At 37.1% G+C, this 22,642-nt stretch overlaps 1 protein-coding gene across 1 annotated transcript; it reads left to right on the top strand.

Moving 5' to 3' along the window:
* Nucleotides 1-163: 163 nt before the first annotated feature.
* gsk3aa (glycogen synthase kinase 3 alpha a) lies at nt 164-22,123 on the top strand. The gene is made up of 10 exons (XM_077195024.1): nt 164-599; nt 1,657-1,844; nt 5,948-6,031; nt 6,406-6,516; nt 7,428-7,558; nt 9,772-9,976; nt 14,444-14,539; nt 14,908-15,094; nt 18,237-18,314; nt 19,764-22,123. Exons 1-10 carry the CDS (start codon nt 344-346, stop codon nt 19,814-19,816), a joined length of 1,389 nt encoding a protein of 462 aa, XP_077051139.1. The 5' UTR covers nt 164-343; the 3' UTR covers nt 19,817-22,123.
* The last annotated feature ends 519 nt before the right edge of the window (nt 22,124-22,642 follow it).

The raw sequence follows: 22,642 nt of genomic DNA, 5'->3' as shown, positions 1-22,642 counted from the left end.
TATTTATTAGAGACATTATAATTTTTTTATGAATAAGTTTTAATGTATTTTTATTCATATGTTTTTTTTTTAGTTCTTTCTTTCTTATTATTTTATGTGTAGGCTATAATACACAAACAACTAATTGTGAATGATAAAGTTAGATGCCGGTAGTGACCGCTCTGCTCAGGTGTATGACACCTGCCCCTGTAGGTTTTTTTTAATAGTCTGGATCAATATAGTGAGCTTACACTGCGCTCGAACTGCATTCCCCATGAGGCTGCGCATATTCTCAGCGCGTGAGAGAGAGGGTGAACGCTGGGGGTCGCGGCAAAACGTTTGTCATCTTTTCGTTTTTAACTAAATGTTTCACTCAGCAGCAGGCCAAGTCGTCGAGGGAACAGCTGATCGTCGCCCCCCAGCTTCGGCACATTTTCAGTCAGATATGAGCGGCAGCGGGCGGCCCAGGACGAGCTCGTTCGCTGAGCCTCAGGGGGCGTCCGGAGCCGCTGCAGCATCCGCCGGAACCACCGCTGTCGTGGGGAGCAACGCAGGAAAGTCCGGGGTCTCACAGGCCTCGGCGGATAGTTCGTCTGCTTGCTCAAATTTAAAACTGGCTAGTGAGTATATACGCGGAGTTATCTCAGTTATGAGTGTTTAATGAACATATCGCATGTATAATTAAATAACACACCCATGCTTTCTTGATATTGATTGTTATGTCATCTACACGACACTAGCCCATGCTAGCCAAGGAAAATGGTCAAACTTCTAAGTTAAGTTATTATAAACGAGAGCTATTGACTTGGCATCAAAACCTTTTGAGGTATGTAGACAGCCTTTTGGGACATTAACACAAACGTCCTGTTCCGTTACCATGCTACAGTGATGCTGATACCATAATACTTTGATATAACATGGTACTGATTTCCATATTCATGTGCATTGATATTTACATGTTACTTGGTACTTAAAGAAAGCCATGGTGCTACCAGAGGGAGAAAATAAATACCATGGCAATACTATGCCCAAAAACATTGCAGTAGCCTAGTAAGTATTTTGTAGTGTATACGGATTTGTAACATGTGGATAATGTTATCTAAATAGGATGCACACTAGGATTTAAAACACTATCATAAACTTGAGAATAAATGGTTGACAACCAGTTCAAGGCTCTGTCATTACAGTGATTGTTCAGATGTTTTACTAGGCAACTCTCTAGGTTATAGGGCATGGTAACTAGCTGTCCAGACACGCCCACTGTCATAATGTCATGTGTGAAGGACACAGGCAGGACAGGCCCATATTTAGTGAAATATGTGCCATGTTTCCTTTAGAATGACAAATACACTGTTTTACACTTTTTACTAATTACACATGCACAAGGTTTGGTTATTTTTCTGTCCAAATATGCATATCAGTCTATGGGTTTTATACTACTAGACACTTTGTAGTGACAGTGATGTTTTCAGTAACTAACTTTTTTAATTTAAAATATTTTCTTAATGGGTTATGAACCAATACACCTTGTATATGCCAAATAGGTAGGAATATATGTATATTTAGGGAATAGCATTGCTTTTTTGAATTAATGTAGTTGCTGCAAGAATGCATTGGCATTTACAGGAAGGACTTCAGCTTTGGTTAATCAGATCTAATGTCTCAAATGTATTTTAGGAGATAGTGGGAAGGTGACCACAGTGGTTGCCACCCCAGGCCAGGGCCCGGATCGCCCGCAGGAGGTGTCTTATACTGATATCAAGGTGATCGGTAATGGCTCCTTTGGCGTAGTGTATCAGGCACGCCTCATTGACAGTCAGGAGTGGGTGGCCATCAAGAAGGTACTTCAGGATAAGCGATTTAAGGTACGACACACATATTCAAGTGTATCTGTTTAATAACATATTTTTTTAAGTATTTATAATTAATATGGTTACTTTGTACCAGTGGGGATTTCTTTAAGACTGCAAGGGAAGCTCGGCTTCCCCTATAATGTCAAAAAAATTATGGTCAAATATGTACTATTGTGTTAACATTTTACTGACTAAAAATACGTTAAAACACATTCATCTCGAAGACGAGTTCGTTCAGAATCGGCTACATATAGCAGGTCGACTGACTCGATTTCCTTCTCATTCATTCTCGGAGCGTCACAGTGCATTTCCCGGTTGAAGCCCAGCGTCCATTGACTTCAATGGGGCTGCTTTGAACAGTTTTTTTCAGTGCTTCGAAACTAGACGGTCATTGGATAAATCTGCGATTATGTCTGGACTCCGGGCTTCTGCGTGATGATTGGAGGGTCTGTCGAAAGACTGTATCTCCTTTTGTTTGACAGTGATTTTGAACTATAAAAAGTCGCTGATGCTGAAGCTGTTCGAGCTCTGTCCCATTGCGGATTTTCCAAGTGTAGACGAAAGACAAACTGCTACAACCTATTTCTTGGTATTTGCTTAGCGAAATTGCTAGCCAAGTTTCATCATACATTTCACACAATTATACACCACATTCCTTGTTTCAGTTTAACCTAATTCCCACATTTCCTCCATTGAGTTTAATATCTTTTTTTTAGATCGTTTGTTCATTCATTCATACAGTGTGTATGTATATGTATATATATATATATATATATATATATATATATATATATGTGTGTGTATAAATAAATTAAAACATTTTATGATGTAGGCCGAAAATGAGCTTCCCCTCTTTGAAAGACCAGCAGCCGCCACTGCTTTATAACTAAATTACAGTTCAAATTGTTACAAAGTATTATATATTATTAGTCTTTGACATTTACAAACAAAAGATATGAAAATCGCATTTAGTTGCATTACAGAACAGACCTGCAAACCATTTATGGTTTATCCAGTGCTGTTAACTAAAACCATTCAAATGTGTTTTTGGTAATTGAAATAAAGCTGAAATCAAAACAAATGTGTATATATAGATACATATATAAGAGATGAAACGGTATGAAAATTTCATATCACGATTATTGTGGCTAAAATAATCATAGTTATTAATATTATCACGGTATTGTTAAAATGTGCTGGAAATACACACTGAAATCATTTAACTAAGTTTTATAACAAAACCTAACAAATAACAAATAATTAACAGCACTGTGCAATTTTTTGTTTGCCTAACTAATATAAAGTTTAGACATTATTAAAGACAAATGAACAGCCAGATAAGCTACAAGCAATAGCACAAATAAATGCAATAGAACAAAGATACAAATTAAAAAACAGTGCTGTACGTTTGTACTGGTACAGAAACTGAAAAATCAAATGCAGAGCTATCCTTGTTAAAGCTACAAACGTTATTCAGTCAAGAGCAGTGAGTGATTTTTTTCTTTGTCTTGTGTTGTTGGATTTAACAGTAATGGCAGACAGCACAAGGTTTATTAGACGTTTATTTAGACTGCTGTCACTTTAAGACCGAAGGCACAGATTCAATATAATGATACACATCTGATTTCTTTCTCAGCTGTTTATGTTCCCTTAAGACATAATTGACAGTGTTTACGAGGTTATTCGACAAGATGGGCATTTTGACATCATTGTGTGTATTTGTCTGTTGAAACGCAAGAAGACACGAAGGATTCTCAATTCTGTGATTTTGTGCTGCCTGAGATGCAGCTCTCTGTGTTTGTGCACAGAAAACAGCGTGCAAGTATTGAATCGGGTTTTCTTTCGCGTGCAAATAAACTTTCGTCACAATCCAGCACCAGCCCGATCAATTCAGTCAACTGTCCCAAGTCTTTCATGCTGGCTGTAAACATTGCTTTCAGTTCCCTTCAGAGATACATTCATGTAATTCATTCATTCCTATGTAATTTCCCTCAGCGCTCTTGTAAAACCTCTCACCGCTTTCTGCCGTGGTTTCACACAAAACCTATGCTGCCTATCATGATATATCATCAAACCGGTAACCGTTTCATCCCCAATATATATATACACTGACGATCCAAAACTTTGACCACTCAAAGGTGAAGCAAATTTCATTGATTATCTCCTAACAAGGCCACATGTCAAGGTCTGGTTAAATTATATGGAAAGCAAAAAGATTTTTATGGGCCTACAACAGGGTCATAGCATGTCTGAAACTGCAAGGCTTGTGGGTTGCTCCCGATCAGCAGTGGTGAGAACCTATCGACAGTGGTCTGAGCAGGGAATAACCACAAACTGGCGACAGGGTGTTGGAAGCTCCGAAGGCTTCTCGATGCGCAAGGCCAATGAAGGCTATTCTTTCTGGACCAGATTGACAGAAGTACAACTTGTAACACAACATTTTAATGATGGAGGAATGTGTCACAACACGCAGTACATCGCACTCTGCTGCATTTTGGGCTGAGTAGCCGCAGACCAATCAGAGTGCCTATGATGACTCCTGTCCACAGCCGAGAATGCTGGGCATGCGAGCGCAGGAGCTAACCTTGGAGCAATGGAAGAAGTTTGCCTGGTTCAATGAATCCCGTATTCTTTTACATCACGTGGAAGGCTGTGTACGTGTGCACTGTTTACCTGGGGAGGTGATGGTACAAGGATGCACTGCGGGACAACATTCATGTGGACGTGGACATTTGACACATGCCATCTACCTGAGCATTGTTTCAGACCGGGTACACCCCTTCATGACAATGGTGTTCCCTGGTGGATGTGGACTCTTTCAGCAGGATGTTGCACTCAGCCACACTGCACACATTGTTCAGGACTGATTTTTAGGTGCATGATGAAGAGTTCAAGTTGCCATGGACTCCAAATTCCTCCGATGTCAATCTGATTGAACGTGTGGGATGTACTAGATGCACAAGTCCATTGTGGGTCCACCTTGGACATGAAGGATCTGCTACAAATGTCTAATGTGCCAGATAACACAGGACACCTTCAGGGGTCTAGTAGAGTGCACTCCTAGGTGGGTTGGCAGGACACAGAGGACCAACAGCATATTATAACATGGTGAAGTACTAAAATGACAAAAATGAAATAAAAATAATGGCTATATAGAAATATAAAAAATATAAGAGCACATAACAAAATTAACTAATATTAAAACGAGAACGGAAAAATAACAAGCTAATTTAAAAATGTTAAAATACTATAGCCTAACAGCAATAACACTGGTTGATGTAAAGTTTGTAAAATTCCTCAATGGTTGTATAAAACAACACCCTTTTACCTCCTCAGAAACAGCTCTGTTCACAGCGACCCGTTTCGATGCATGTCTCTTTAAATGATAATGAGCAACTGCTCACCCCACCCCTCTCTTCAATGGGGGGTGTCGACACAAGACGCGTAAAGTGCTGCCTTGGCGGACAGTATACAAACGGCTGAGGGCGTAAATATGCTAATACGGGACAGTCCGTCAGTGTGCGGAGCATGAGCAATATGACATCATATTGCTCAGAAAATACAAACAGCTTAGGTAATTATTGAGTGTTTAGACTTTTTGAGGATTCAAAAAAAAGGAGTGAATGGATTTTTTTTCATTGTATGGTGGTTGTCCACACACTGCAAAGACACATTTATATGCAAACACCATTTAAAAGTGAATTTTTCTTCCGATGACCCCTTATAAGCAAACTATAAGTGTATCCAGTTCTTTGTATGTTACGTGACAATCAACAGATGGTTTTCATTCAGAGATTGGCAGTACACTAATTTTTGGAAAGCAGTCTTGGGTTAAGAGATCTTCTCAGATGCACAGCGATATTCTGATTTGAATATATCACCAGTATGTGGTCATTTAGTCGACCAACGCCGCCCTCTTTTAGCCTGAAACCGCTAACCGTTTACATGACCCATTTGTGCTGTCCACTGCCAAAGCAAACACTGTGCCCTTAAACAAGGCTCATAAACCCAGGCTGCTCTAGGGTGATTGTACTGTCGTGATTACTTGCTTGTAAATATTGTGATGTCTTTTATCCCTGAGAGATGTTAACGGTCTTTCTTCTGTGTTTATGAAGAATCGAGAACTACAGATCATGAGAAAACTGGACCACTGCAATATAGTGAGGTTGCGCTATTTCTTCTATTGCAGTGGAGAGAAGGTAAAAAACCTGTGACATTTGTTTCAAAGCTCTATATTATGACCTTGAAGTGAAATCAATATGTACACTACTTTTAAATGTTTGTGTCTTTCTTGAATTCCCGCTGAATTAGGTTGAAATGGTTAAAAAGATAATAGACTCTTTTCATGGCCTGTTCTGTGGTTCTAGTGTTGTCTGATGGCCTTGTTGTGATTTTAAAGGGTTTATATCCTCTCCATAACTACAGTACATGATATAATGATACATACAATTACTAAATGAATATAGATGCAAGGATTTTCCCAAAATAGTTTTGGCCATGTAGTGTGTTTTTTTTTTTTTGACAGGTTATTATATTTCATAATCTACAAATTAAATGTGTATTTATTCCACAGAAGGATGAGGTATACCTCAATCTGGTGCTGGAATATGTGCCCGAGACTGTCTACAGGGTGTCACGACACTTCAGCAAAGCTAAAGCCATTATTCCAATCTTTTATGTGAAGGTAAAGTTGACTGAACAAACATTCTCTAATACTGAGTCAATTCTTGACTTCTTAAAGGCAACATTAAATCAAAATTCACATTATTTATTCTTTGAATAAATGTCCTTGGTCTTATTGTGCACAATTCGTCAGTTTGTCGAACACAAGCAGCTTTCAGTTTGACTGATATTACTACAGTTAGAAGAACTAAATTACTTAGCACAAAAATGATTGTGATCATGATTAATCAATTTAACTGTTTAGAGTTTTATTGGATTTCTTTGATAGTTTTGCTGTTGCCACTGTGGGAAAATCACAGTAACACTCAGCTTCTCAAGGCTTATTGCTTATAGTAATAAGTAATAATGAGTAATGATTACTTTTCACCACCTCTGACATAACCAAAACCATATGGACAGGAAATAAATATTAGCTGACAATATCACAGTCTACTTTGTTTTATTCAAGATTTGACTGGATTGTGCAAAGTCCCTCATCCTACCGTACATTTCCTGCGCAATATTCTGTTTTACTTAGAAATGTTATAATGGATTCATTCATTTATTTATAATACTGTTAATAATAATATAAAAAAATGAAAATAATAATGATATTATTAATAATACTTTAATGTATATTAATATATATATTTTGGCAGAAGGGGTTCAAATGTTCAATTTTGCATTTTAAAAGTTTTTTTTTGTTAACTTTGGAAAAGATAAAAAAAAGAAATGCATTACAATACTTAATATAGATGCTTGGAAAATATTGTTTCATGTTGTCTTTGAATTTTCTGCAAGATTCTAGTAATAAAACTACACAGAATTTCTCATTAATCAGTCTTTATTAAGGAAAGATGGGGACTGATAAAGATCTTTTTTTTAAAGAAAAAAGAAAGATAATTTTGCTTACTTGCCTTTATTTTCTCTTAGGTGTATATGTATCAGCTTTTCCGCAGTTTGGCATACATCCATTCCCAAGGTGTGTGTCACCGAGATATCAAACCACAAAACCTCCTGGTGGACCCAGAAACAGCTGTTCTCAAGCTCTGTGACTTTGGCAGGTCAGTGCTGCCTGCGTGTGTGTCTGTGTGTGTGTGTGTGTGTGTGAGAGAGAGCACGAGCGAGTAGGTAGATTTGATGGGTTCTCAAATGTGACCTTATGTCCACCAGTGAACATTATGTTCGGTTTTAATGGGTGTTACACTATTACAGTCATTGTATTTTGAGAGTGCATCTCTTTATAAGGGCGGGCCTTGGTTGGTGTCTAGATTTGATGTATAGTCAATGCATTGTCTCGCCCTGCCTGCGGCCTTATGTAAGATATTGTTTCTGATGTAAGATATTGTTTCTGATTGGGTTGTTAAATACGTAAGCAAATGCCACTGTTCGTGTTCTTTGACAAAAGCAATAAGATATTGATTATGAGATACTGATGTCTAGGGCTGCAACTAACGATTATTTTGATAATCGATTAATCGGACGATTATTTTTTCGATTAATCGATTAATCGGATAGAAATTAAATTAGATTTTTTTTTATTATAACTAAATAAAACCGTAAATCAGGGTATTTATGTGTAAAAGTGTACTTTAAAAAGTGCAAAAGCCACACATTGAGTTTTACTAATATCAATATTTGCATTGTTTTTAATGATAATTGCTGATGGCAAGTTGACAAACATGATTATTGTTAAAAAAATGATATCCAACATATTATGTTTTAACACAATTTTTGTTAAAACAAATTTACACAGACATGTTGTTCAGATGTGAATATCTGAACTAAAAACAAACTAAAAACATCTAAAATATATAATTCATTTAATTTTTATTTAAAATTAATTATATATAAGGAAAAAGAATATAATATATATTATATATATAATATATAAAAGAATATAATATAAGGATAAATTGATTAAATAAATATAGAAAGACTGAAAACAATTGTGTGAATGTAGAGCCGCAGTAGATCGCGTTTGAAAAACAATTAAAACTTAGTAGACAAATGCTATAAAAAGAGAACGGAATGGAGGTAACGTTACCCAGCAAGCTAACAGGCTTGAGTAAAGGACAGGAGAAATTATGCATTAGTGCACAAGCATTCGCTGAAAACCATTGAGTACAGTGACTAAAAAACAATATTTTACTGCTGCTGTTATTAACTGCCTTTGTATTTAATGCTTCACTTTGTAAACACCGTTTTAATTTAACCTATTTCTGCGGTAGCGCTATTTTAATCCATCACTTACGTTGCGAGCGAACTGATTGCACAACCTGATGCTCGAGACAAAATACAGACATCCCGGAAGTCCCGGGAGTCTCCCGCATATTGATTGCGGCTTCCTGATGCCCGCGAATTAGTTCAAACTCCCGAAATCTAGAGCGCGCAAGCAAGAGCGCGCATTCGAGACAGAAGAGACTGCTCCAAACCGTGTAGCGCGCGCGCTCGGTAGAGCGCCTGAGGGAGAGAGACCTTGCGTGTGTGTGCGTACCAGTAAACGCTCCCCGTGACGTAAGCAGACCAACTAATCGATAATGACATTCGTTGACAACGATTTTCATAATCGATTATAATCGATTTTATCGATTAGTTGTTGCAGCCCTACTGATGTCTTTCTGATGTCAGATTGTCTTTCTTTGTTCCTTTGGCCCCCTTTTTTGACGGATTCTCATTAAAAACGGTTTCTTTTTCTGAGCTGTTTTTATGAAGAACACTTGAACTATTTGATGGCAGGCAGACATGTTGACCACTGTAATCCAGACCATATTTGTTTAATTTATTGCAATTTCATGTATTTTTTAGTATTTCAAGTATATTTATTTTTGTTTAAGGCACTTGTTGGCATTCAAGTCATTGCATTTTCTTTTGTTTCTTTTGAGGGAACATGAAAACTGACTTTTGTGGACAATTTGGCAACTGAAAAAGCATTTAAATAGTTATTTGGCCGAGCATGCACATCAGAGTGGAATAATTGCTTTGTTTGAAAGTGCATCTGCATTGATTTGAGTATTATTCTGGAGCTGTTTTCCCAGGAGTTCTGTCATATATGCCTTTTTGTTTTTAATTGCAAAGCATTTAATACAGAATCTTTTGAACAGCAGTGGTGCTGTGCACTTTTTTTGTGCCGGGATGGACTGAGATTTTTGACTATTTTGTGGGGTTGAGCTTGTTTCAGTGTTTGTTTTATTGAATCTTTTTTTATTGAATCTTTATAAATCTGTCATTTTTCATACTGACTGCCTGATTGTCTCATAATTCAAATCTGTCTCAGTGCAAAGCAGCTGGTGAGGGGTGAGCCTAACGTCTCTTATATCTGCTCACGATACTATCGCGCCCCTGAGCTCATCTTTGGCGCGACAGACTACACCTCCAACATTGACGTCTGGTCAGCTGGATGTGTGCTGGCCGAACTGCTCCTGGGGCAGCCCATCTTCCCTGGAGACAGTGGTGTGGACCAGCTAGTGGAGATCATAAAGGTAAAACTAACTCTTTAATTTTGATCAGTACTTTAATGGCTTGTTTCCACCGAGTGGTACGGCACAGTACAGTAAGAAGGCTGAAAAAGCATGCACAAGCTGTTAACCAATCAATGTTCTGCATCTAGCTCCACCCTTTAGTACCAGACTACTGTGCTAGTTACCCCAACGGAAGGGTCCCAAAAAAGTGGTACGGCACAGTTTGGAATTAGGGTACCATTCACAACTTCTGTCAATGGAAACGGCAAAAATTGCAGACTGTACTGTACCGTATCGCTCGGTGAAAACAAGCCATTAGATTCAGTTCTACTATTCATCATCAAAATATACGTCTGGCCTTAGGAGCTTTTAGGACATCTCCAGTTCAAAATCTTTATACAGAAGCCAGAGATCCTTCACTCCACAACAGACCAGGGGCCTCATTTACAACCGTTGCGTACGCACAAAACAGGCCCTGAAAGATGCGTACGCTACTTCCGACGCATAAGTTGTGATTTATAAAAACAAACTTGAAGGGAAAATTTGCGCACCTGCACGCAAACTCTGACCCATGCGTACGAACGTTTTGGAGATGGAGCAGTTTGGCGACACCGATGGTGAGCTGGAGTTAAATGCCTTTTTGGTCACTTTTAGACAGAAAATCTAAAGACAATTATACATATACAGAAAGATAATACAAACATAATTTCACTCACCAAGACTGAAGCAAATGTCCAACCCTTCTTAAATGTCCGCGCCAGCGCACGTTTAACGTTTTAACGCGGGCGCGTTGGGCCGTTTACTGAAACTGACGCAGCTTATCTAAAACCGTAAATCTTCATTATAAGTCCTAATCATAAATGCAGTGCATGTTCACAATAACAGTTTAAATAAATAAAAGAATGATTAAAACTATGTTTTACTTCTGATATAAACATTTAGATTAAATATGCCAATCTCATTAATGGTGTTAAACACTTAAACTACATGAAATCATTACTGAGAAGTTACAACGTTTATATATTCAATAAATATAAATATTTGTTGTGAATACAATGCTTTTGAACACTTTTCCTCTGGCATGCTATGTTTTAATGTTTTAACTACAGAGATTAATTGCTTATCATGATAATAGCAGATTGTCTGAGAAAATAATTTTGTGCAAATATGTCTTTTTCCATTAAAAATATAAATCAATTAAAAATACTCTTTGGCAAGTGGAAAAGATTGAGAAAACCTTTATCTGAAATGTATTTTACACTATTTGATTTATTTATTCAAAAACAAGGCAAGGATAGGCTATTAAATGTTTTTTTATTAATGACATCCGTATTTCATATTTTCGTAATGTCTGGTACCGTTAAACATGTTATCACGTTGATGAATAATCATATGCAAATGATATGCAGATGAGGATATGCATAGTAAGTAAGGCGTTGTAAGCTCCATTTATGGTTGTTTCAGGGTGGAGACGCATGAGTGCAAAATCTTCCGCTAACTGGGATTTATAAAGTGAATTCTGCGCAGATTCTGGTGTACGCACGGTTTTATAAGTCTGAATATTTTTTTCCTACGCAGAGTTTTATAAATGAGGCCCCAGGAGTAATCCTGCCTTCTTACCCGTCTTTCTCCAGGAATATCTTTATTTATAAGAAGCCAGACATGGGTATATTAGACCTTGATGAATGATGATAAAAACTTGGAGAACCTGGACATTAATTTGGACATCTTAACTTAGACTCACTTTTGAACTATTCCTCCCTGGGATCTGAAAAGGCCAAATTTCATATTAGCCCTGAGTCGTCACAAAAAGACAACAACACACCCTCATGAATATCGGCCGAAATCTTTGGAGTTAAAGATGCAGTTTTCCTCTTCATAGACATGTTTATCTGCTTCAGATCCATCTGCGAATACAGGAGTCGGCAGACGCATTCATTAGAGATGTGAATCCCAGGACAAAGTTCTACCTTTACAGATGAAGCTCGTGCTTCACTCCTGGCTGTAGAAATTATAGAAAATGGACAAGAACAAAATTTCTTAATCTTCACCGACTGCCTTCAGACAATTGAATCTGTAAAAACTGATCATCCCATATTTATAAGTATATTAGCTGAAGTAGCTAAGAAAATCATCCGTATGTTTTTCTGCTGGGTTCCAGGTTTATCTGGTAACGAGAAGGCAGATATTGCTGCAAAGGAGGCTCTCAACTTGAATATTTCAGTGTCAAATTCAACCCTCTGATCTCAGACCAGTAATAACATGTGGCAGATGGAATGGGATGAATGCCACGGAAATAAGTTACATGAAATAAATCCTAGAATAAGAAGAATTTTTTACTAATTTGATCAAGGTTGTTTTACATAGAAGACTTACACATGGCTATTTATTAAAAGGTGAAGAACCACCATCATGGCTCCTAAAATGACTGTTAAATATATTCTACTGGACTGCACTGTTTTTAATGTAAATAGACAATGGTTTTATTTAGAGATGAGTTTAAAGTATCACCTAAATGTAGGGGTGTGAATTAACAAATTACAAATTATTACGTTACTGTAATTAAGTACTTTTTAATCAGAAAGTGTACTTTTTTGAGTAGTTTAAAAATTGTGTACTTTTACTTTTGTACATTTTAAGTGATGTATCGGTACTTTTACTCCGCTATTTTCCCTCCGTCTGTGGTCGTTACTCGTTACATGCTTGTTTTATTTGTTTTTATCCATTGGATCGAGTAATCAGTCTTGTGACTGTCTTCAAATCAAATTCTGCATAGAAAACTTTAACCCCCAACCGCTTTTAATCATGGCTGCTGTGCTGTGGAAGTGCATTCTTCAAGCATCAGTTCAATCGAGATATGCAGTGTCTTCCTCTAATAAGCTAAGGTACATTTCACATTTATGCATACTAAATGATCTTTATATAGGCTGGCCTATCTACAGGGCCTGACATTTGGTGTGAGGTTGGGGATATTACGTCCGGTGTTGTTAACTCCCTCAAGTGCCACGTTCAAAATGCAGTGAATTCCCGCTCCCCTTTGCTTGTATATAGAGACACGTGATCTGTGCAGTCAGTGTTACGTCCCTCCCTCGCGCTCGTCATGCAGCATCACTTGGAGAAGTCAGCAACTCGTTGACTTTTGAGGAGTTTAGTATGAGTGAAGGTGTGCTGGGGACACTCTAAAACGCTTAATGTGGAAAAACACCTTCTGTACTGAAATTGGATAACCAGATTCAGTATGACCCATGGCTTTGGTTTCATTCAATGCGTGTTTCTTTTGAAAAAGATTCCCCGGAAATACTTCCTTATTTAATGCACAATTTTCTTTACATTTTACACAGCTACATTTACTCAAATTGTTATGCTGATAATACAATTTGTAAAGGTTGATGCCCCCCTCCTAGAACAATGTGCATTTACATATTTAATGTAATGCAATTACAGTGTTATTTGCTCACTATCTTAGCCTTTTTCAGTGCATTAGGTGAGGTAAACTGATAATATCAGTGAATCTTATTTCTTTATTAAAACACTAAAACTGGTACTGTTTTGGAGAGAAATTGGGTCTTTTTAATCTCTCTATTTAACCCATCTAATGGTGTGTGATGCTGAACTCTCGTATGAGTTTCTAAAGGTTTTTGAATTATTTGCACTGTTCCAAACATTGATATTTTATGCGCAACAACAGCACGCTCAGGCTCAGTGGCCTTACACCTAATTTTAAATCTTTTTATTTTATTTTATTTAAATGGTGATAGTGTACTGGGAATAACTCTTTCATCTTCTAATCTCTGTAGTCTTTTCACGTTGTTTTGATGCATTTTAAAAAGATGGACGATAGCTTCAATCTTTCTGGCAAACAACAAAAGATCATGTAAATCACAGTATGTAAAATGTTTTCTAAACTTTATAATTGTAGTGTACAGTGTTTACTATAAGGGGGTACAATCTGCAGCTCAGTACTCACTACTTGAGTACTTTTAAATAAGCTACTTTTTTACTCTTACTCAAGTAGTTTTTTGGACAAGTACTTTTTACTTAACTCGCACTACATTTATTTCGAATGTAATGGTACTTTTACTTGAGTATATTTTTTCAGTACTCTTTCCACCACTGCCTAAATGTATTTTAGAATTGTCTAGTATTAACCTTAAATACTTTTCAACATTGATAATAATGTTTTTTGAGTATTTGTGCTGAAAATTAGAAAAGTTATTTTAAAATGTATCTATTTCACAATATTACTGTTTTTGCTGTATTTTTTATCAAATCAATGCAGGCTTGGTAAGCACAAGAGACTTCTTTCAAAAACATTCATTGACCTCCATTTTTATGAATGTTTGTGTTTGTCTATACACCAACACACACAAATGTGAATTGGAATCACACATAATGTTGCATTTCAATAAATTCAACATAGTTCGCTTAACAAACATGTTTTTTTTTCAACCCAGCATTCTTCACCGTTGTTTCTGTCTGTCTGCTCAGGTACTTGGAACACCCACAAGAGAACAGATCCGTGAAATGAACCCGAACTACACTGAGTTCAAATTTCCACAGATCAAAGCACATCCATGGACCAAGGTAAAATCTCACCCCCATATCTGGCTCATATTTACGGCCAAAGCCATGAGGCATCTGTTAGCAGTGTTACAAGAGTGGCTTATTAATTTTCTCAAGTAACATCTTTGGACATTTGGCAAGTTTACTGCTTGTTCTGGTCAAGAACTGTTCACTTAAACAAAGAAAAAGACCAAATGACTGACATGTGAGGTAAAAGACTTATTCTTGAATAGCTTACAAAGATTTTATACTTGAAAATGTATACTTCCTTTTTTACTAGTGGATTGAGTACAACATTTTTCCAGAGAGTAGCTGATGTCAGTGAGCTTTAAGTCTCGTATTGTTTCCTCTCGTTTCTCATTTCTTTTTTTAATATAATTCCTCCACAGGTGTTTAAACCAAGAACTCCTCCTGAGGCAATAGCCCTGTGCTCTCGGTTGTTAGAGTACACACCAGTGACACGACTGTCCCCGCTTCAAGCTTGCGCTCACACCTTCTTTGATGAGCTGCGCCAACCTGGCACCCGTCTGCCCAGCGGTCGAGAGCTGCCTCCGCTTTTCAACTTCACCATGACAGGTTAGTCACATGAGCTTTTGGATCAAACTTCTCACCGATTACATACAGATGTCATTCAAGTAATGAATCTCAAAACAGATTTCCATAAGATTAGTATCGATTTTAGCCTGAGGCAATTTAGTCTCGGAACAAGGATCCGGGTCAGGGTATTTAATCAGCCTTTTCTGTAATTCCACCTGTGAGAATCACTTAATGCAGACATCAGAAATTCCTCCAGTGCACCCAGAGCATTTATTAAAATTAACCTGCAGTAACGGCATAAATATTCTTTTTACTATTAAGCACTTTGATCCACTCTGATAAAAGGCAGTATAAATAACACGATCCATGTGTCATGTTCACAGTTTTACTGTTTTTACTTTTGGTCAAATTAATGCAGCTTTGGATAGCATAATAGAATTATTTCAAAAACATAATAAAATTCTACAGACCCCAAACTTTTGAATGGTAGTGTTTTAAAATTCAAAGGAGGAGTTCCCTGTCATTATTAACCCTCTGAGGTCGGCTATCGCGCCTCTCGCTTTTTTTCTTATCAGTGCAAAAGAAACTCAAAATACTCTGTTGATTTTGATCTTACATATTAAGTGTTGTACATAATTAGATCCTGATAAGTGTCTATTTTTTTTGTGGATACTCACAATAAAAACAAAGTGTTGTGCTTTTCGCCAAATAAAGAAAAACAAACATGATGTTCTGCCTTCTCTCTGTCAGTTAAGTCCATTCTGAAACGCGTCCGAAAATTAACTGTAATTCCGCGAATACTTGTCATACAGGCACGAGTGTTTTTCCATAATGAAGCTTGAACTCTCTTCTTTTAAATGAATTAATTTATATAAAAAACAAATATTCTCAGTTTATGTAATCTGTATGAAAAGAGAGAGATGTCAGTATTTTTCTTTCCAGCTCATTAGACCTCATTACGCGTTAATGTGCCACGCCCACGGAGAGCGTGCGGTATTCAAACGCAAATGATCTAAGGCAAGCCATTCAAACATGTAAACGCCCATCAGCTGGATTATAAAACACATCGTGTTTAGTAAGTATCTTGTACAGCTGTGTACACAGCGTATCCTTTCGGTGTGAGGAATAATACTATCTAATAACCCTGGAAAATGTACCAGAAGTGGTAGTTTCATTTCGAGGAGCAACGGATCCAGCTGACGTAGTAAGTCATTTATTCTTAAGTTCTTTGTTCTAATCGCGATATTGAATAGTGTCTGACTGTAAACCGCAAAAAGACTGTTTAAATATGAATTGCGTGTCTGTGTGTAGTCTAAATGATGAATGAACGGCACAGGCGCGCACACTGTTGTTTACTACAGTTATACAGCGCGTGTCTGTGCCGTTCATTCACTCTCGCACCTACATTAGTAAACGTTATGTTTACATGAACACATCCAAACTATATTGCTATAGCCTACTAAGATGAGTAAAAATATACTGAAATATGTTGAAATAAAATGTCTGTATAAGCAACAAGCTGCAAATTCACATGTATATACTAATATATCATACACAGTATGTTACAGACTAAATATGAATGTTTAGACAAGATTTTGTGATTAGTTTTGGATAGATTATAAAGTTTTGACTGTAAAAAAAGACTACTGTCACATTAAATAGGTAAGCTTTTGTTCACCAATTTCTGCTCATAGTTAAATATACTATAGTATGATGTTTTGTCAAAAATAAAGTAGGTATATTGAATTATCAACTAAGATGTTATTATAGTGTTTGTTCCAATATTCAAACTAACGAATCCTTACCTTTTTTAATATGCATGATAAAATGTATACTTTTTACAAAGCAATACACTTGAAATATTGTTAAAATTGTAATTGTTGTTGTAATTGTAACCTATTTGTAATTGGCTACAATTTCTAATTGTAAAATATGTATATATAGATCATTTCTTTTGTCCTTGCATTCTTTGGGACCCTGTGACACACCTGTGTGAAAGGCTAATTAATATGCAGCTCATTATGCGGCACATTATCCGGCCTTTGTCTTCTAAGGTGTGAACACGCCTCCACGCATATTGCCTTTCCAAACAAAAGGTGTATTATAAAATTTGAATCAATATATTGTTTTGTGTAAATGATTAGGCAGGATGATTTTCAGATCATTTTGAAGCAAAAATTCTAGGCAACAACACTCATTAGTCAAAAGTCTTGTGGACACATAATTAGTATGTCTTTTGTGGCCTTATTTCAGACACTTTAAGTTTTAGTTTTTTCAATATCCATGCATAAGCAATATTCTCTCAAAAATACAAACATGTACATACATGTTGCTCACATATTACGGTAGCCCCGTTTGTGCTATATAGAGTGAATTTACACCTTTGCCATTAACATGTTTATAAATAACTGAAAAAAGCACAAATGTCAGAGCATGTCAGAACACCTCAAGGACCCCAAAAAACCCTTAGACCTGAGAGGATTAACTCCCATCTTGTTTGTGTGCATGATGACATGTTTGATGTATTCTGTGCAGATCTGAAGAAGCTTATCAGTAAATGATGATTTAAATTAAAAATCTTTCCTTCACACAACAATGTATCATATGACCAGAAGACTTCAAACGTAATCGTTTAGACTACTTTGATACTGTTACGGCCTTTTTGAAGCTCGAAAGCTTAATTTCCCATGGAAATTAATTGCATGGACAAGAGCGGCCAGTACAAATCTCTTTTTGTGATCCACAGAAGAAATAAATTAATACAGGTTTGGAAAGACATGAGTGCGTGTAAATTATGACAGAATTTTAATTTATGGATGAACCATTCCTTTAATTGTTAGGGTTAGAAAAGGGTAAAGGGTTAGAAAGCGGGCAGCAAATGATCATGCAAAGCTAAATTACAACTACGTTTGATGCAAGAAACCTTGAATAGCATAATTGGACTTCAGGGAAAAAAATCAAATGCTACAGAAGTGATTTAGAGGAGACTAGCATCACTTTGCTCAGCTCCTACAAAATGATCCTTTTGGTTTTCTTCGGTATTGCTTAGTGATAACAGTGCTTGCCCATTTTATGGGATAGTGTGTTAATCGTTTCTGTTCCTAAAAGAGCATTTGATATGTTTGCTCAGTTGTTTGTTCCTCTTAGAGATGTCAACAGAGTGTGTTTCTCTTTATTTCAGAGCTGATGATCCAGCCCCAGCTCAATTCCACTCTCATTCCACCTCATGCCCGTGCACAAACCGTAGCATCCTCCAACGGTAATGCTGTTATGCTTCTTAGTGATGGTCCGGGAGTGAATGGGGTTAAGCATTTAATGGGGGCAAAATTTGATGTTAATAAAGTCTTCCTGTTGTTTTATTGTGCATGATTCATCAGTAAGGAAAATGCTTTCTTTCATTATCTTTCTTTTCTTAAATTAATTTCCTGATGTAGTAATGTCTTCACAGCGCGTTTAACTCCTGTTACACCAGTGGTTCCCAAACTGGGGGTCCCAGAGTTATGAAATGCGGGGGGGGGGATGCGGCAAGGGCGCAATTTTCTTTTTATTTTTTGTTGGTACGATTATAGTCTGAGGAATAATCATGGTTTCATGATTATTATGCATTAATTAATTTCACAACATTATAAAATCACATAAACACTCTTTAGATTTTGAAGTGTTATTTATTGATGGGAATAGATTTATGGGATAATAAATCAAGTCTTTGTCTCTTTGGAATTAAATATAAGCTACATATTAGGCATGTATTTGCCTTTTAAAGAAAACCAAAGTAGTCAAAGGCTGCTTTACCTCTGTCTGAAAGGCTCTTTTGATCAACTATATTACGTTATATATGTTACGTTAAAAGTTCGCTGACTGGAGGTCTTGGGCGGACTACATTAGAGACCTTTGTCAAAATTTATTAAAAAAAAAAAATGCTACCTTCTCCCACTCCTCCCCCCACAAAATTCAGGTCCTGTTGGTGTAACTTTTTTTTCCTTTTTGTCCAAGTTGCAACAGTTCAATTCTGTGCAACAGAAACGCTCAGTGTAGCAGAGCCTTTACAATTAATTAACCGTGACGTTTTAAAGCGAATAGAGAACTCATTATGATCAGTGATGCTGTCTACACTGAATGTGGGGTGGCTCAACGCGACAACAAATTCCCATCAGTAAACCAATCCCCCTTTCTATTTCTGATGTACTCCAATGTTGCGCGCTCTCTTCCACTCTCATAACTCACAATTGAGCAAGCCACCTAAGCCCCAATTCTCACACTGCTCTGGGTGTGTGTCTTTATGTGGGTGAATGTTGGTGTGGGGCTTAAAATTATCTTTATCCACAAAATCGGGCCTGGCAGAAAAAGTTTGGGAACCACTGTGTTACACTATCATTGAAAAGTTTTTTTTTTAATATAAAGTCTCTTATGCTTGCTGAGGCAACATATTGCAATCACATGATCATTCAGAAATAATTCTAATATACTGATTTGGTGCTCAAGAAATACATATTTTTTTTATCATCAATGTTGAACACAATTGTGCTGCTTAATTTTTGTGGAAACCTGGGATTCTTTGCTGAATAGAAAGTTACTGACCCCAAGCTTTTGAAAGGTACTTGGATGTATTTTGTGTGTGTAAGTATGGAGCCTTGTGTATGCCGATCATGCTGACAAATTTTATTTTTCAAAGTCCTCTTTTTGTTTTGTCCTCTCTCTTCTCTGTCAGATGGCTCTGAAGTTTCTGTACAGCCTGGATCTACTCTGACCAACAGCACCTGAGGCTGTGACTCGAAAAACAAGCTTACACACCACAGCATCTGAGCCACCACAGTGCACATCTCTCCCTCTGACAAACACATACAGTCTTTACACCCTCTTTACCTCATAGACGCCTTCTCCTCCCTATAGCTCTAATTCACACATTTACAGACTGATTCAGGTGTCACGCGTTTCAGAATTACCAGTGACTGCACGGCAGTCTGGAAAGCCTGATGTTTGCTGACTGTCTTCTGAGAACCGTACTGTACACACACACACACACACCGACACACTGCCATGTACATGCAACAAACAAAAACAAACAGAGTTATACTGCTAATATTTGCTTCAGATAATAGAGGTAGTCAATATCGAGCCCAGAACGGCTGCGTAGGCCCGTAGCAAAGCTCTCACACATCCATAACGCAACACCACACGTGCTTTGGAGGTCAAATGCGATTGGTTCAGTGGCTAGGGGCAGGTCCTCTGTCTTATTTTTATTTTAATTTATTTAAATTAACATTTACAGTGGATGTTTTACCTTGATTTGTTGAGCATTAACACTCACTCATCCCTCTCAATCTCCCTATCTGAGGTATAATGCATTTCGCAGGGAACAAGCAGTCACGCTAAATGATGTATCTTGTTGTAAATGTCAAGCAAAAGAGGCGGGACTAAATGTTGTGGTTTTACACAGTTATTTTAATATCTTGCTTTTACCTTCCAGTAAATGTATTTATGGTTTTCAAATGTCGAATTGGAGGGACTTTTGAGAAAGCATCTGTAGATTTTTCCTTGTGGAACAAAGGCACAGTGAAGAAGAGATAGTTGGGAAACTGTTAAACGTTATTGTTGACCATAAAGAAGGGAAGGAATGATTGAAAGATGTATGCAAGACAATAGCATAAAATAATATTGTTGTACTGAAGTGACTTTATATTCCTGGGCATTATCATTAACTTTTAATGATGCTCTGGGTCTAGGCTTTTTAATTTATGCTTGTGAGATTACAAAGTCTTCATCCGTTCAACGTCATTTTTGAATGACATCAGGCCTGGAGACTGAACCATGCATCATATTTCAGTGTTTCAGAACGTTTCCTTTCTGTTTGAGCATTTCAGTCAACAGAATTTTTCTGATCAATTAAGCTACTCTCATATTTAAAGGCCTTTGTGGTAGAACAGTTCTATAAAATGTTTGTGAAATCTCCACACGAGTTTAGAAACGTAACGTTAAATGGTCTCAGTCAGTCGTATCGATCCACAAATCGACCGATATCTTTTCTTTTCTTGAGAACATATATGTTAGCTTCTCGATGAACCCTGTTCTGAGGCCCTCAAAGGCCCATCTTCCAACTTTCTGTGATGTTCATGCTATTCTCCTGTTCTGTTTTCTTATTCTTTTTGTTGTTGTTCAGAGGGTGTGCTTTGACCAGGTTTGCTCCACCCATCTTTATGTAAATATTCTTGGTTTTTAAGCCCTGTGCAGGATGTAAATATCAACTCTCTACCACTTTTGTTTTCTCTCCCTTCATCTCTCTTGGGCTGTCTTCTCTTATTTTTGAAGATGTCAGGGTTCATTTTATTTTTCATTTACAGTATTTATTGTTTTTGCACTGCAATGTTGGGGCTGAAAGTTTCACTTTTCTGTGAAATGGTAACTCTTATCAGCGTACTGTATGTCAGTTCATAAGCTCAGCACTTAGTTTGGGAAGGAAATGGAGTAAAACTTGAGGTGCATGTCCAACAGGGTCATGCTTTGTTCTCGACTTGGCGATTTGAACACATTTTTGCAAAGGTGCAATAGAAGTCATGCTCATACGGTCTGTTTTTCATAAAAAGGACGGTCTCTGAAGCGAATCAATTGCTTGAAATACTTCGGCTCTTTGTGGCGGTTTTGCCAATCTGGCTTGAAGCCTCAAAGACAATGGAATGTGTATTCTTTAATCTGACATCTGTGAATAAAGCCCACAGCAACATGTATGTGTGCTCTTGGAAAAATGTGATGGATTTTTTTTTTATATTCAAATGTGTATTTAGCTTTGAAGTTTATTTTCCTCCCCTTTAAGGCTTGTTAAATGAATTGAGACCAGCCAGCGAAGTCTCTTCCCCTTCATTGCTCCTGTAATCCTGCCCTCCCCTTTGTCTCTGCCTTAAGCCTACCGTACAAACGTTAGCCTGTTATTACCCTTTTTTGTTAATTGTCGGAACTTTCTTCCTCAACGTTTCGGCCCAGGGGAATCGTGTCCTGAGACAAAGAGAGACGAATGGAGAGAGCTTGTCAGAATAAATTGTACTCATTTAATAAAGTGACGAAACTGAGATTTTAGAGGCAGTGCTGGTGTGTGTGTGTGTGTGCTGTGAGTGAATTGCAACATGCCGTACCTGTTTAACATTACTTTAAATGACCATCTATTTGAATGAATACAGTATATGGTAGGATCAAAAGTGGCTTTGTGATTCAAAATCGATTTGTTTTGAAGGTTTAAATAGAAGTTTGGGTTCATGAATATTCAAAAAAATGAAGACATAAGTAATGGAAACCATTTGTATTAAAATAGAAAAATGCAAAACAGAAGCTTAACTAATAATGGTCTTGAAACTCTAAACCCCGCTTAATGTGTAATATGCTGTGAATATGATGTCTGTGTTTAGTGCAATATTTTTAATTCTATATTCGTTTTTTCAGCTTGGGGTGAGTGTGCAGTTTACATTGTTTAACAAAACGTTCAAGTATCGTCAAGTTATGTTTACCACAGGCCTTATTTTACTCATAAATTGAAAAACCCCATTGGAAAATCTCGAGGGAACCATTGGTGAATTAGACTTCCAGGTTTTGAAGTCATAC

The sequence above is a fragment of the Siphateles boraxobius genome, unplaced genomic scaffold (assembly GCF_051911475.1).
Source record: "Siphateles boraxobius isolate OS27281-9 unplaced genomic scaffold, OSU_SipBor_1 33, whole genome shotgun sequence".
Taxonomy (NCBI): domain Eukaryota; kingdom Metazoa; phylum Chordata; class Actinopteri; order Cypriniformes; family Leuciscidae; genus Siphateles; species Siphateles boraxobius.
Note: the sequence above shows the minus strand (reverse complement) of the source record. Positions and strands in the feature narration are given on the sequence as shown.

Coding starts and splice junctions, on each gene's coding strand:
- gsk3aa (XM_077195024.1), top strand. CDS start 344: ATGTTTCACTCAGCAGCAGGCCAAGTCGTCGAGGGAACAGCTGATCGT. Junction 600..1,656: donor CTCAAATTTAAAACTGGCTA/GTGAGTATATAC, acceptor AATGTATTTTAG/GAGATAGTGGGAAGGTGACC. Junction 1,845..5,947: donor TTCAGGATAAGCGATTTAAG/GTACGACACACA, acceptor GTGTTTATGAAG/AATCGAGAACTACAGATCAT.